General features: G+C 34.6%; 1 protein-coding gene across 1 annotated transcript; it reads left to right on the top strand.

The window, feature by feature from the left end:
• The first annotated feature begins 693 nt into the window (after positions 1 to 693).
• On the top strand, positions 694 to 2,006 carry LOC149555471 (SKP1-like protein 1). Its single transcript, XM_089833644.1, has 2 exons — positions 694 to 981; positions 1,833 to 2,006. Exons 1-2 carry the CDS (start codon positions 694 to 696, stop codon positions 2,004 to 2,006), a joined length of 462 nt encoding a protein of 153 aa, XP_089689770.1.
• Positions 2,007 to 14,976: the final 12,970 nt, after the last annotated feature.

The following is a 14,976-nucleotide window of genomic DNA, read 5'->3' as shown; positions in this document are numbered from 1 at the left end:
TAAATATTTTTTGAGTATATAAATTTTCAATTGTATTTATTTCATATTATTACCTTAAAATTAGCAAGATATTTGTAATCATTAAAAGTAAGGGTCTGTTTCACAACAAGTGGGTGGAATATATGTAAATTCTAAAAATTTCAATTCTCTATTTGGGTGCAGAATCGTGAATAAGAATACGTATTCTAGTTTTGACCCAAAAAAGAGTATTTGCAAGTCCACTCAAATAGGTGGAATTGGAATATATATTTCTATTGCACTTTTATTTATTTTTAAAAATATAATTTATTTAGTCTGTGAATTCTCACTGAACCAAACAAGAATAGGAATAACTATTCTCATTTTCTATTCTAGAATTATAATTCCAAAATAAATATTCCTATTTTCATATTCTTATTTCCACCACCAAACAGACCCTTAAAAATCCCCTGAATATAGAAAACCATCTCCCTTAGGGTATAATAAATATAGTCCCCACTTTTTACTCATGGATGTAATTAAATACAATACCTAAACAGCGCCTCCCAACTCATTAAAGCGATAAAAAAAACATCCCCCTCATATAAATGTAGGGATTAGCCAGTAACTGTAAACAAATATACCGTGAACAATTAAGCGGACTTTCTTCTTCTTGGATTTTCATTCGATTTTAGTTGGCATCAATTTTCTGGTTTGCGATCCCCAAAAATAAGCATGGCGAAGGAAGGCAAAGTGCGATTGAAGAGCTCAGACGATGAGATTTTTGAGGTTGATGCGGCGGTGGCATCTGAGTCTGAAACAATGAAAATCATGATTGAGGATATTGGCGTTGACAACGTCATCCCGTTGTTAAATGTAACAAGTAAAATCCTCGCCAAAATTATTGAGGACTGTAATTATCATGTGGAAGCCGCCAAGACCGCTATTTCGGGGGAGGATGTGAAAATGTGGGATCAGGAGTTCGTGAAGGTTGATCGGTGTACACTTTTTAACCTTATCCAGGTATGTCCGATTTTCTGTGCCCCTTTATATGATGATTTTGATATATACTTTTAGGATTTAGTGAATGAAATTTAATCTTTATATGTTGTAAAGTTTGATGAGAGTAATTATTATTTGTTAGTTTCGAGTAGATTGGAATTCAAGACATTTTCATGAGAGGTTCGCAATTTATCTATAAGTTGTAGGCTCTTGTTTTTATGTATTTTAATAGTTGATATGAATGAATTTGTAAGATGACTTGGTTATTATTTGGATTACAGAACTTTAGTTATTAGTATTGTTATGGTAATTTTAATTTAACTATAGTTACCGTCAAACCATTTTTATGTCCCTTTATGAAGGTTTATGACTACACTTCATGGATCTATACCTTAAGGGTTTCAGAAAAAGAAAATTGAATATTTATGTTATCAGGTTTGAGTGGGCATGGATTCTTATAATTGCCATGCATTTGTAGGATGATTTTCATTACCATTTGATTTTTAGGGTTTTAGATTTCGCGCTGCTGTTTTGGTATTAATTTGGTTATAGCTGTGGTCAAACTATACTCTATGTTTTTGTTCATAAAGTTTTGGAGAATTTTTCAAAATTCATTATTTACAGTTATCCGGGAAATTTAAAGCAATTCGTTTAGTTCTTCAAGAGAAATTTAAACACTTGGACACTCTCGTAAACAATACCCACTTCTAGAACAGAGCTAAGTATATTTTATTTATAAATGTTTAGTCCCCACTTTAGATGGAAATCTCTCTTCGTGATTTCTGTTATAAATAATATATCGTTGTTCTAAACTTATTTTCAATATAGATATAAGTTCAAAACGATGACTTCTAATGTATATTTGTAAACAGGCTGCAGACTACCTGAATATAAAGAAACTTCTGGACTTAATGTGTCAAACTGTGGCGGAAATGATCAAGGGAAAAACACCAGAAGAGATTCGAAAGACATTCAACATAAAGAATGACTTCACTCCTGAAGAGGAGGCAGAAGTCTTGCGCGAAAATTACTGGGTGTTTGAGTGAATATGACAGCCATAAGGAAATTTCTTTGCAAGTAATCTCGTGGCACAGCACATGATTTCCGTCTCAACTTTCTTCATAATGAAATAATGAATAGTTGGTTTTGAGGAACCTGGATATTTAATAGCATTGCATTTGCCCTGTCTTGTGGATTTAATATTAGATGTAACACTCAAAAGATGAGCATGTTTTAAAACATAAATATTATAGAATGTCTTATCATGGTTGTTTTGTAAGGATAGTATTTAAATATTTCTATTTTTAAAATTTAATACAATTTTAGAATTATAATTTGGAAGTTGGGGTTATATTTTAGTTTAGCATCTTAATCAATATAATATAATGTCATTAATTTAAATTATTATTATTTATTTATAATAATAATAATTTGATATTTTTACTTTTAGTTTTCAATTAAGAATTAAAACAAGTTTTTTAAAAGATGAGAATGCAAGAATGTTTAAAACAGATTTAGCAAATGGTTCAAAAAAGAAAGAATGTTGAATAGACCGAGCACACCCACTACCAAAAATCTAAAAAACAATTGCCTACAGCCACCAACAAAATGCAAAACCAACATTTCAGCCAAAAATTGCCTACCACCAGCAAGAAAATAAAAGATCAACAATTTAGCAGCAATTAATAAATCCATCACCATCTCCATCCCATAAATCGTCACTTTCCTCGTCTATTTTCTTCTTATTAGTACGGGATTTGTTTTTGCTCCTTGACCTAGTTTCTAACTTCACATTAGGGCTCGTGGAAGGAGATCTGGCTTTACAATACTCTGCAAAGATGAGAATAAGGTCTTCATGAAGAATAGACCGGGAAGATTTCTTCCTATGAGTAACAACGCTTAGGTTCAAGAAGCAAAATATGTAGTAGCGGAAAGAGATTTTATTCACATAGCGATTCAGGAACACGAAATAAAAGCAATGCACCTTCTGAATCCTATAATATAGGGTAAAATAAGCTCTCACAAAAATTAAAACACAACCGCATAACTGTTTATTTTGGATTTTTCTCCATTTTATCCTTCAATAATTTCTTGAGCACATCTTTAACACTTCTTTCGTTGTCATCCTTTCCGTAGAAATTTTTTTTCCCGTTCAGTGACGTTAGAGATGAATTTGGTGTTAAAGGGGAATGAAACCCATAGGTAGTGACACCGCGTTCCTTCCATCCTTTCACATATTCCTTCATTTCCACTAGACCAAAACAATGGAGAGTTCCAACCAGATTTGGTATTCATCCATCCAATCATCACAATTGCATGGTTCCTTCTTCTTTGGCTTGCCACCCTGTAGGCTAAGAGAAAACTTGTCTCTCTTGTGATTCATACTTCTCTGCAATTTGTTGTGATTAATCAGAAGGAGAAATTAAATACCCCAGAAAGAATATGAGAACTTGCATTTCTTAATGTCCTACTTCGGCCTCCATAAATTATGAAGACACTCATACATTGTCAATGAATTCTTCATGTCTATTTAAATTACTGATGATGCATCCTATCTTGTCCTCATAAATATTGCCATTTAATATCTAATCTCTCATTAGATTATATTTCCATGATATCCTGCCTTGTGCATGTACTCCCAAGTTGGCGATGTGGTCCATGCAGGCACATGCCTTTCTATACACATGAGAAATAATAACATTATCAAAAAACTTGATAATAGCCATTATTGATCACATGGGTTTCCTTTTCATATTGATGTAATTTATAATGTTTTATTTAATAACCTCCAACCCAAAGGCAGTTCCATTTCATAGCTTTGGGAATCCTAATAGCAGGGAAGGTCGTACTAGCCTTAGCTATATGGCTAGATTGGGAGACAATTGGAAAAGCCTGAACATCAATACAATTATCATTTGAGTCCCTTATTAATCAATCCTATCCGACCTCCTTGAATTACTTTCATTACTAAGATTAGAATTTTTCCCAATCGTGATACAAATTTGCTTGATGGCTCTATTAGTTTTTCCAGCAACAACCCTGTCTAGGGATTCCTTGTTTCAAATTTTTGTATTATTCCTCTTTTTACATATACTCCAACAAAGATGGGGTGTGATTCAAGTCCCAGATCACTTTCACATTATTATTCTTCATTTGATTGTGCCATTGTTTGACAAAATCATCAATATTTCAAGGAAAAATCTAGTTAAGATTTTAGCAAACCATACATTATTTCAAGATTTGGCAAGAAAAATAACATTGGACAAACATATCATAGGAAAAATCCTCATCTTTTTTGTAGAGATAGAATATATTTGTTAAGAGAAATCCGCTCTTGCAAAGGCTATCTTGGATAGGAATCTTAGTTTGAACCATAATCTAGAAGAAAATTGCAATTTTATGAATAATTTCCTTTACCCAACAAGAAGCCCAAAATGGAGAAATAGTGCAAGGATTCAATAAATAGAGAAGAGGCCAAAGAATAAGCCCTATTGAGATTCCTATCCCAAATAAAGAAGTCAAGAAATTGATTAATATGGAAAGCATTAAGACATACTTGAAGTTTTTGAAGTATAGGAGTGATGCCCTAAAGATCAACCCAACCTCCATTTATGTATTAATTAGAGACATGAGAGACAGAAGCGCTTTTGCACTGATTAGTGATATGGATGTTGTTATCCCTTTATTCTTGCCTGTCCTTTTACAATGACCTATGTCCTCTAAATATTTGATCTTTCTTTTGTTTCCTAATCTCCACCTAGTTCCCTTTTTGTCTATAACCTTGAACTCTTTTATAGATATCCATATAAAAAAGATCCCCCTTCAACATCTAGTCTATCATGACAATTCTCAAGATAGGGATAGGAAAACTAGTATTTTCTCTTCAAGATGAGATTCCATTCCTTTTCCTCTACATAAATCCTCAAAATTTGTTTAAGTAACAAGGTTTTGTTCATATTCCTAATAAATTGAATGCTTGAACCTTCTCTCTTTTTTAATTACATACTTGATCGCATGCAATGAAGAGCATTTTTTTACTTTCTTTGGCACCAGACTACTAGAAGTTCTTTCAATTAAATCGATAAATTTTCTAGGGATTTTGAAAAGGTTGAGAGCATAGGTAGTGATGTAGGGAAAAACTACCCGTACCAACTCACAACCAAAAATGCAACAAGATGGAGATAGAGAGATGACAAAATGCTTCGCAAAGCATGCTTTTATTATGCTTGAAATTTACTTCATTACAATATAAGAGATATTTGCTCACTTAAAGCTTCTACAAGAACAATACACCTTGAGAGCTTTCTTACAAGAGATTACATTCGAAGAGCTTCTACTTGAAATTACATTCGAAGAGCTTCACTGCAAGAGCTTACACTTGAAGAGCTTCTACAAGAGATTACATTTGAAGAGCTTCACCTTGAGAGCTTCCTTACAAGAGATTACATTTGAAGAGCTTGATTACAAATGAACATAAGCCTTCCTTAAATAGGTACTTACCACCCAATGCATGATTTATCCACAACATTCTAGAATATCCACAACCTTCTACAATATCTACAACCTTCTAGAATTTCCTCCTAAATAAAACTAAGCACCACCATGTGGTCCAATTAGAAAATTACATTTCTTTTGTAGATCACAACAAATATTAAATGCATGATTTAAGGAACTTTCCACAAACTTCTCAAGATGCCACCTACACACCTCAATTAATGGAATAAAAACTATTTTTATTATTTTTCTATTTACGCCACCTATGCACCTTGAAAATAGAAATTACTCTTTTCTCCTTTTTTTTGTCCTATTTTTCTATTTTTTTATTATTTTCCTTCTATTTTCGTCACTTTCTCTGTCCTCCACAATGTTTTTTTTTTTTTTTTAATAAATAATTTTCCCATGCAAGATGCTCCTGAATCAAACTCCCCAGGTAGATAGAAAAGTGTGTCCCACACTTTGATGCCAAAAGAAAGATATACAACAATCTTCATCTTCACCAAAGGCTTCCACCTCAATAGGGACAAGAAAACCAACATGCAAATCTTCCGCATTTTTTTTTTTCTGATGCATGATGCTCCTGCATCCGACTCCCATTGTAGGAACAATTTTGTGAGTATGGATTCACAAAATGAAGTAGCCACTGTTGACATTTTTTTTTCTCTTCCTCCAACACATAGCTGGAACAAGTATCTGATGCCGATATATTTCCTTCTTTCTTCTTTTCCAACACCTAGTTGGAACAATTGTTTGTTGCTGAAAATATTCCTTCGCAATGAACTCTATCCAAGTATAACTCTCATCCTCATTCAATCTTGTTGAATTAATCACACCTGTAATAAACCCAACAACACCATACCAATCTTGCTTTGCATACCACACATCACTAACAAGATTCTCATGCAAACCATCATCAATATCTTTTAAACTCATCTCAAATTCAGCATCATATAATTCATAATAATTTACCTCTTTGACATATTCATCTTTTCTTGCCTCTTTCATGTCATCAACAATGCATGTAACTGCTCCACTTTCTTGATCTCCAACGAAGGCACTATACGTTTCCTCCATTGCTGCAATCATCAAATCTTCTTGATTGACTCTAGGTTCATAAATCTTGTCATCTTCATGATCTTCCTCTTCTCTTTCATCTTCTTCAACTTCTAGTTCACAAATAAATTCCTCTTCATTCTCTTGCTCTTCTTTTGTATTGCATGTCTGATACTCCACTGGATCTTCTATCTTTTCTGCATCCAAGGAATTATCAACATCCCTTTTCTGGTAATGCACTCTTCATTTCCACAACTCAATTTCTAATTCATTCACTTGCTTCTGCAAATCAACTAGCAATGACTATTGATTTCTTGCTCTTAATTTCTCAAGTCGAGGAATCCTCAAAATCCATCCAATCACAAAAGTCATCTTCTTCTTTCTCTTCTACATAATCAAGTCTATATAAGACAAATCTAGTGCAACACAAGCACCTTGTGCAAACTGCCTCACAGTCGGCAATCTATCTACACAATCAAGAACTTCTTGACAAACTTCACCCAACTCAAGGTCCTGGTGCAAACTACCTCACATTTAGCAATCTATCTACACGCTCAAGAACTCTCACTCTGATACCACTGATGTAGGGCCACACCACCCGTACCAACTCACAACTAAAAATGCAACAAGATAGAGATAGAGAGATGACAAAATGCTTTGCAAAGTATGCTTTTATTATACTTGAAATTTACTTCATTACAATATAAGAGATATTTGCTCACTTAAAGCTTCTACAAAAAGAGCCTATCCTTCAAAGAGCTTATTCGCTACACCTTGAGAGCTTCCTTACAAGAGATTACATTCAAAGAGCTTCTACTTGAAATTACATTCGGAGAGCTTCACTACAAGAGCTTACACTTGAAGAGCTTCTATAAGGGATTACATTTGAAGAGCTTCACCTTGAGAGCTTCCTTACAAGAGATTACATTCGAAGAGCTTGATTACAAATGAACATAAGCCTTCCTTAAATAGGCACTTACCACCCAATGCATGATTTACTCACAACATTCTAGAATATCCACAACCTTCTACAATATCTACAACCTTCTAGAATTTTCTCCTAAATACAACTAAGCACCACCATGTGGTCCAATCAAAAAAATACATTTCTTTTGTAGATCACAACAAATATTAAATGCATGATTTAAGGAACTTTCCACAAACTTCTTAAGATGCCACCTCCACACCTCAATTAATGGAATAACAACTATTTTTATTATTTTTCTATTTATGCTACCTATGCACCTTGAAAATAGAAATTCCTCTTTTCTCATTTTTTTTCCTTTTTTTATACTTTTATATTATTTTCCTTCTATTTTTGTCACCTTCTCTCTCCTCCAAAACTTTTTTTTTCCCTAATAAATAATTTTCCCATGCAAGATGCTCCTGCATCAAATCATGCATCAGGTAGGGAGATTCTCTAAACATCTTTTGAGTAAAGTAAGATTACCAACTTGATTGAGTGAATTCCCATTTGAAAAAACCAATTTGAGATTTAAATTATCCAACAAGACTTTGTAGAAGGACATTCGCAGAGAAGAGGAAAGGGGAAGGCCCAGGTAGGACCCCATGAGGGGGGAAATAAAACACTCCAAAATCCTAGATATCCTATCCTTGTGAACCAAGGGAGTTTTCAAGAAGACTAGAGAGCACTCATTCTAATTGATCAATTGACTAGTAGATGAAGAATAGATATCAAGAGAAACTTTCATTTTTTTAAGCTTCCTTAATGGTAGCCTTCCCCATCATGGTAGTGTCATCCACAAATTGCATGTGGGTATATGATTGAGAGTGGAAAAAATGATTGAGGTCATGGATAGAACCTTGGAAACCACTAATAAATCTTTAAAAAAACATTTGACCACCATACTAATTGAAGGGGAATACATAAACTCTAAAATCATGTGAATGCAATTTTTATTGAACCTAAAAGCTTCATGAACTATCACAAGGAAAGACTAGTCTACTCTGTCATAAAATTTGGAAAGATCAAGCTTTAGGAGGAAGCCCTTGTTTTGAGATTTGATGAGAGATTGCACAGTTTCATGAATGACTATAATGGAATCTAGAATATTCTTACCTAGACAAAGAACCATTCTCTTAGACAAAAATTAATCCCTGGAAGAATTCTCAATAACCTACACAATAGAAATTTAGAAATAATCTTGTAAAATAGATTATAGAGACTGTCTGGTCTAAACTAGCCGACCTCATCCACTCCCACTTCTAGGTAGAGTTAATCTCCTTAAGCAAAGATCTAGCTCAAAATATTTCTTTTATAGCATCCAAAACATCCTTGCCCATGATATACCAAATTTTTTGAAAGACAAATATATGAAAGCCATTAGGCCCAGGGGCTTTATCTCCTTCAAAAGAGAAAATGACATGCTTGATTTATGAAAATGAGGGAATGGCAACCAAATTCTTGTTTTTTTATTCCAAGACAAGCTTTGGGATGAAAGAGAGAATATTCCCTTAGTTCTGATCATTAAAATTCTTCTCAACAGACAAGAGAGAAGAAAAGTTATTACACAATTCCAATAAAATTTCCTCTTGTTTGTTAATTTTTCCACTAGTATTTCTAATGTATGAAATTCTATTATCAACCCTTTGTCTAAGGGTGGTAATATAGAAATATATGGTATTTTCATCACACTCATAAAAACAAGTTGACCAAGATCTCTATTTGAAAAACATTTCCTCCCCAACAATAATATCATGGTATATGAACTAAAGGTCATTTTCTTTATCAGCTGAATATCCTTCCATTTCGATCTTATCTTGGAATTCTTTTAAGTTGCCTAGAATTTCCTTCTTTCTTTCAAAAATATCACCAAAACTGACTTTGTTATAGACTATACAAGACTTATTTACATTACGAAGGTTCTTTTCCACTCTAAACATGGGACAACCATCCAGTTTGATATCATAGCATTTTTCAAATAGATAAACATGGGATGAGTCAGTTACATTTTTTCAAACCTAAAGGAAAACTTTTTTTTTTTTCCAAAAATAGGATTAAAAAATTAAAAATAATATGAAAATGGTTTGATCCTCTCTTGGGAAAAGAGGATAGAGAACACTAGTGCCTTTGAATCTAGTCATGATTAATAAGTGCTCTTTCCAGTCTCACTTGAATGAGATCCACCCCTCCTCTTCTATTTGACCAAGTAAATTTGGTACCTTTAAGATCAATATCCATTAGGGCTTTCTAGGAGATGAAGTCCAAGAGGTCAAGGTGATCATCTTGATAACTTGGACACATGCCAAATTTGTGTTCATCAATAAAATAGTATTGAAGTCTCCAATGACTAGCTAAATAGAATCACTTAACAAGGATTTATCATATAAAATTCTATTTGAAAGGACCATTTTTGAGGATTTTTTTTAGAGCATAGATATTAGATATGACCCAAGATAAGTCATCCTTGAGATGGTTGACATTCAAGGTTAGTAATTATTCTATTATGATCAATAGTAATTCTAGATATAGAATTTTGATTCCAAAAATCATAGTACCTCTAGAAGTTCATTTGAAGCTGCTACCTAGGACACTATAATTTCTATAGAGTTTTTTCTCTCGAAATATCCTACTTATGAGGCTTATTTGACCCTAAGATATTCTAGGAAAGAATCGTCAATTTTTTAGTGTGAAATCCTAGATGGTAGATTGTTCAACTTCTGCAATGTTCTACACACTTTCCATCTCTCTAGTTTTTGTAGAATTCCTTCTCCACATAGTGTTATTAGGAGATTCAACATCTTCTTTATGCAATCCGCAGATGGATCTACATGTGGAGGTGGAAGACTTGATCTCTTTATCCACCTTCTTTCCAATCCTTTGCCCAATGTTCTTACCTCCTTTAGGTCCATCATTTTTGGGTTTAGTCTTGTTATCATTAGAAGATGAAAAATTGTATTGAAAAGTTGATTTAAGAAATTTAATATCATCTAGGTCAACTAAAATATCGAGGCCTCTTTCTCCTAAGATGGGGGTACCATTGAGCATCTAAGAAGAAATGACTCTTATCCAATCTAGCAATAGAATCTTCCACTCTAGAAGGATGAATGAAAGGAGATTTATTCATTTCTACTTCTTCTCTATCCGTTTCCTATGATAAAAGATACCCACTTACCATTTCCTCATTCAGGAAAGCTTCTTTAGTATTTTGTTGTTCCTTTAGCTATTTAAATGAAGAGATGCCCTTAATTTCCCCTTGAGGGCTTTCATCCTTATTTTCACCTTCCTTCTTTGTTTCCAAAGAGGTGAGCAGGGGCGGCAGATAGTGTTCTTCAAATTTTCATCCTTATCCTTTTCCTAGAGATCCACACCTTGGCCATTTTCTTCTTGTAAACCTTTCTTAGAGAAACCCTCTTTCTCTTTCTATTGAGAATAAATATGGGCAACGCCATCCTCCTCATTGAGGGTTTTATCCCCATGCATCATTTTGGGTTCCTTGACTTTCCACACTTTTTTCCCTTCTTGTTTTTTTTCGCTCATTAGCTCCTTTTTTTGGCCTTCTTTCTTATGGTTCTTTGAGAAATTTTTAGCCCAATGCCCTCATGTTCTATAGATAAAAAAAGAGACCAGATGATATTCATAGATAACTTCTTTTCTCCATTTCTTTAGCTTGGAAATAATGTCAATCTTCTATGGAGAATTAAATGGCTGGTCATTGGGTCTATAAGAGGAGCCACCAAAGAAGGAAGCTAGACCTTTAAGAATATCTTCATGCTAGTACTATAGAGGAAGGCTTGGGAACATCACCCTGTGAACAATATAATCAAAACCTTTAAAAATCAACCCTAAACCTAAAAATTTTCTCAGCAACAACTATTACCAAGTGACAGTATTTGCTCAGTAACCAAAGAAACCAAGTGGCAGGAGTGTTTACCGAGTGAGCTCAGTAAATGAAGAACAAGCAACTCGATAGCCAAAGGATGCCGAGTGAGCTCGGTAGAAGAGAAACTCGGTAGATGAAGAAACAACTCAATAAATGAAGAACTCGGTAGACACTACATGGTGTGATTACTGAGTGAACTCGATAAGCAATCCAGTTATCGAGTGTACTTGGTAGCCACTGGAAAGTGAAGCTCGGTAGATGAAGATACCGAGTGAACTTGGTAGAGACACAGAGATAAGATCTTTTAACAAGACTTCACTGAGTGAAGATTTATAACATGAACAACTTTCACCATTAAAACCAGAAATCCAAAATTTGAAGTTTCCAAATAAAACTTTTGAAATACAATGAATAGAAGGAGACAAATGGATTCAAGTATGCCTACTTTCTTTCTATTCAACTTGGATTAAATCATTACAAAATCTGGGAGCATTCGGCTTCAACCAAAAAACCCTAAAATAACCCTAAAACTTCAAACTGGAAAAAATTCAAACTTTAAACTTCAAACTTACAGCTCTAATGCTTGCATACTACAATGTCTGGAGCAAACACTACTTCAATAGGACGAATGAAATAATAAAACATTCAACTTGCAGAATGATCAGAGAAGAAACACGTGCAACTGCAGGCACGAAACGAACTTCCTTTTCTCTGCACTTTGACATCTGGATCTGCTAATCACTTCTCTCTTCTTCCTTCTCTGCAACTTCTAATCTGCTCTTCTTCTAACTGGTCGAATGAAACTGATCATTCCTTTTGTCATATTTTTCCCCTTCTTTTTAGATATCAAAATTTCACCTACCACATTCATTTTTATGACTGTTCTACAATCTATCAAGGGTGGTAGGTGGGCATTTGGCTCTAGGGAAAAATGACCAACTGCAATTAATATTCCAACACTCCCCCTTTATCTTGAGCCAAAAAAACAAGCATCACTACTGATCGAGATCAACTACACCAAGACACTCTCTTAGGTGTACAAAAGTTCCAATGCCTAATTACTTGGTAAAAATGTCTGCTAGCTGCTACTCAAACTTACAAAATTCTATTTTGATATCACCATTCTCCACCAACTCTTTGATGAAGTGATATCTAATCTCAATATGTTTACTTCTCCCATGGAAGACTGGATTCTTGGATAATGCAATTGATGAGATGTTGTCACAATAAATTGTGGTTCCATCCTCTTGCCTTTCATTCAAATCTATTAAGATCCTCCTTAACCAAATAGCTTGACATGTTGTTGCATTTGCTGCTATATATTTAGCCTCTGCTGTAGATTGAGCAACAATAGGTTGCTTCTTGGATGCCCATGAAATTGCACCCGATCCCATATGAAACATGTATTCGGAAGTGCTCTTCCTATCATCTATACTTCCAACCCAATCACTATTAGTGTAACCAACCAACTTGAAATCATTATTTGCAATATACAAAATTCCAAATCCCTTGGTACCTTTCACATACCTTAGGATCCTCTTTCCCGCTTGCCAATGGGAATCCTTTGGTGTTTCCATAAATCTTGAAATCAAACTTACTGCATGCATTAGGTCTAGCCGAGTTGCAGTCAAGTACATTAGGCTTCCAACTAGAGTTTTCCTTGCTCAACTTCAAACCTACTGTTATTGGTGTGGGGCTTCGCTTACTGTTCTACATTTTAAATCTCTCCAAGATCTAACCTGCATACTTTGCTTGAGAGATGAAGATGCCATCATGCATTTGTTTTATTTATATGCCTAGAAAGTACTTCAAGAGACCTAGGTCTATCATCTCAAATTCACTTTTCATGACCTCTTTGAACTCACCAATTAGAGCCTTGTCATTACTAGTAAAAATAAAATCATCTACATACAAGACAACAATTAACACATTTCCATTTGCCACCTTGATGGAGAGAGTAGGTTCACCATTGCTTTTGCTAAAGCCATTGCTCATCAAATATGAGTCAATCATATTGTACCATGCTCTTCAAGCTTGCTTGAGCCCATAAAGAGCTCTCTTCAATCTATATATGTTGTGTTCTTTACGAGCAACTTCATAACCAGGTGGCTACTCCACATATATTTCTTCTTTCAATACACCATTTAGGAAGGCAAACTTCACATCCATTTGGTATACCTTCTATTTGTGCTAAGCTGTAATTGCTATGACAGCACGCGCGGTTTCCATTCTAGTAACTGGGGCATAGGTCTCATCATAATCTCTGCCATACTACTATTTGTAGCCCTTGACTACCAGCCTTGCCTTATGCCTATCAATTTTTCCTTCAGCATTGCATTTGGTCTTATAGACCCATTTCACTCCAATCACTTGCTTCTTGGGAGGCAATTTAGTTAGCTCCCATGTCTCATTTCTTTCTATAGCATCTATTTCCTCATCCATGGCCTTACACCATTTCTTCTCTTTACTAGCTTCTTCAAAATATATTGGATCACTATGAGAAAATAATGCAAAATTAACACTCTCATCATAATCTTCATACCTTTCATCTTGGTATATCTCCATAAGACTCTTGGTCTTTCTTGGTAATAGGGAGGAGAGTGTGGGATCAGAATCTTCACTATTGTTGCTTGGCACTGACACTCGGTCATGCCTAGAAGAGCTCAATAATGACTAAGGCTGCTTGCTTTTTCTTCTATCTGATCCTTCTTCTTGTTGTTCATCAGCATCTTCTTCACTCATAATTGGCACTTTACTTGATGTGTTCGGTGACTCATCAGTTGGACCATACCAAGACTAATTTTCAAGAAATTCCACATCTCTTGAAAGAGTCATCTTGTTGTTCAATGGGTCATACAATTTGTATGCCTTTGATTCTAACCTGTACCTTGTGAAAATGCATTTCACACCTTTGTCATCAAACTTCTACCTTTGCTCTTTAGGCACATGTGCATATGTAACACATCCAAACACCCTTAGGTGTTCAACTATCCATCTTCCTCGTGACCATGCCTCCATTGGAATTATGTCACGAACTGCCTTTGTAGGACACCTATTAACTAGGTAAACTACCATTGACATAACCTCTCCCCAAAATTCAGTTGGGAGACCTTTCTCTTTCATCATGCTCCTTGAAATTTCAACAATGGTCCTATTCTTTCTTTCAACTACTCCATTCTGCTATGGTGTATAGCTGGCTATGAGTTCTTTCTTTATGCCATGTTTCTTGCAAAAGTTTACAAAGGAATTGGAGGTATACTCCCCTCCTCTATCTAATCTTAGGACCTTGATATAGTGTCCACATTCTCTTTTACCTGGGCTTTAAATTCTACAAATTTATCAAATGCTTTAGATTTGTTCTTTAAGAAATACACCCATGTCCTACAACTGAAAAAATCAATAAATGTCATGAAATAAGTACTCCCCCCAATGGAAGTAACTTGCACAGGACCAACTAGGTCAGTATGCACTAACTCTAATGGATATCTAGCCCTCCTAGAATTTCTAGAATTAAAGGGAAGCCTGTGTTTCTTACCCAAAATACAAGCCTCACACTTGTCACATGAATTTCCTATTCGTGGAAAACCTTCTACCATTCTTTTATTTGATAAGAAATTTAAAC

The sequence above is a fragment of the Cupressus sempervirens genome, chromosome 5 (genome assembly GCF_028749045.1).
Source record: "Cupressus sempervirens isolate cs-2001-9-10 chromosome 5, ASM2874904v1, whole genome shotgun sequence".
Taxonomy (NCBI): domain Eukaryota; kingdom Viridiplantae; phylum Streptophyta; class Pinopsida; order Cupressales; family Cupressaceae; genus Cupressus; species Cupressus sempervirens.
The sequence above is the reverse complement of the archived record's forward strand: the minus strand, read 5'-3'. Positions and strand labels throughout refer to the sequence as shown.

Bases quoted from the DNA above. Each gene is read 5' to 3' on its own strand.
- LOC149555471 (XM_089833644.1), top strand. From the start codon at position 694: ATGGCGAAGGAAGGCAAAGTGCGATTGAAGAGCTCAGACGATGAGATT. The intron at 982-1,832 runs GTATGTCCGATT...ATTTGTAAACAG, and splicing joins CACTTTTTAACCTTATCCAG to GCTGCAGACTACCTGAATAT.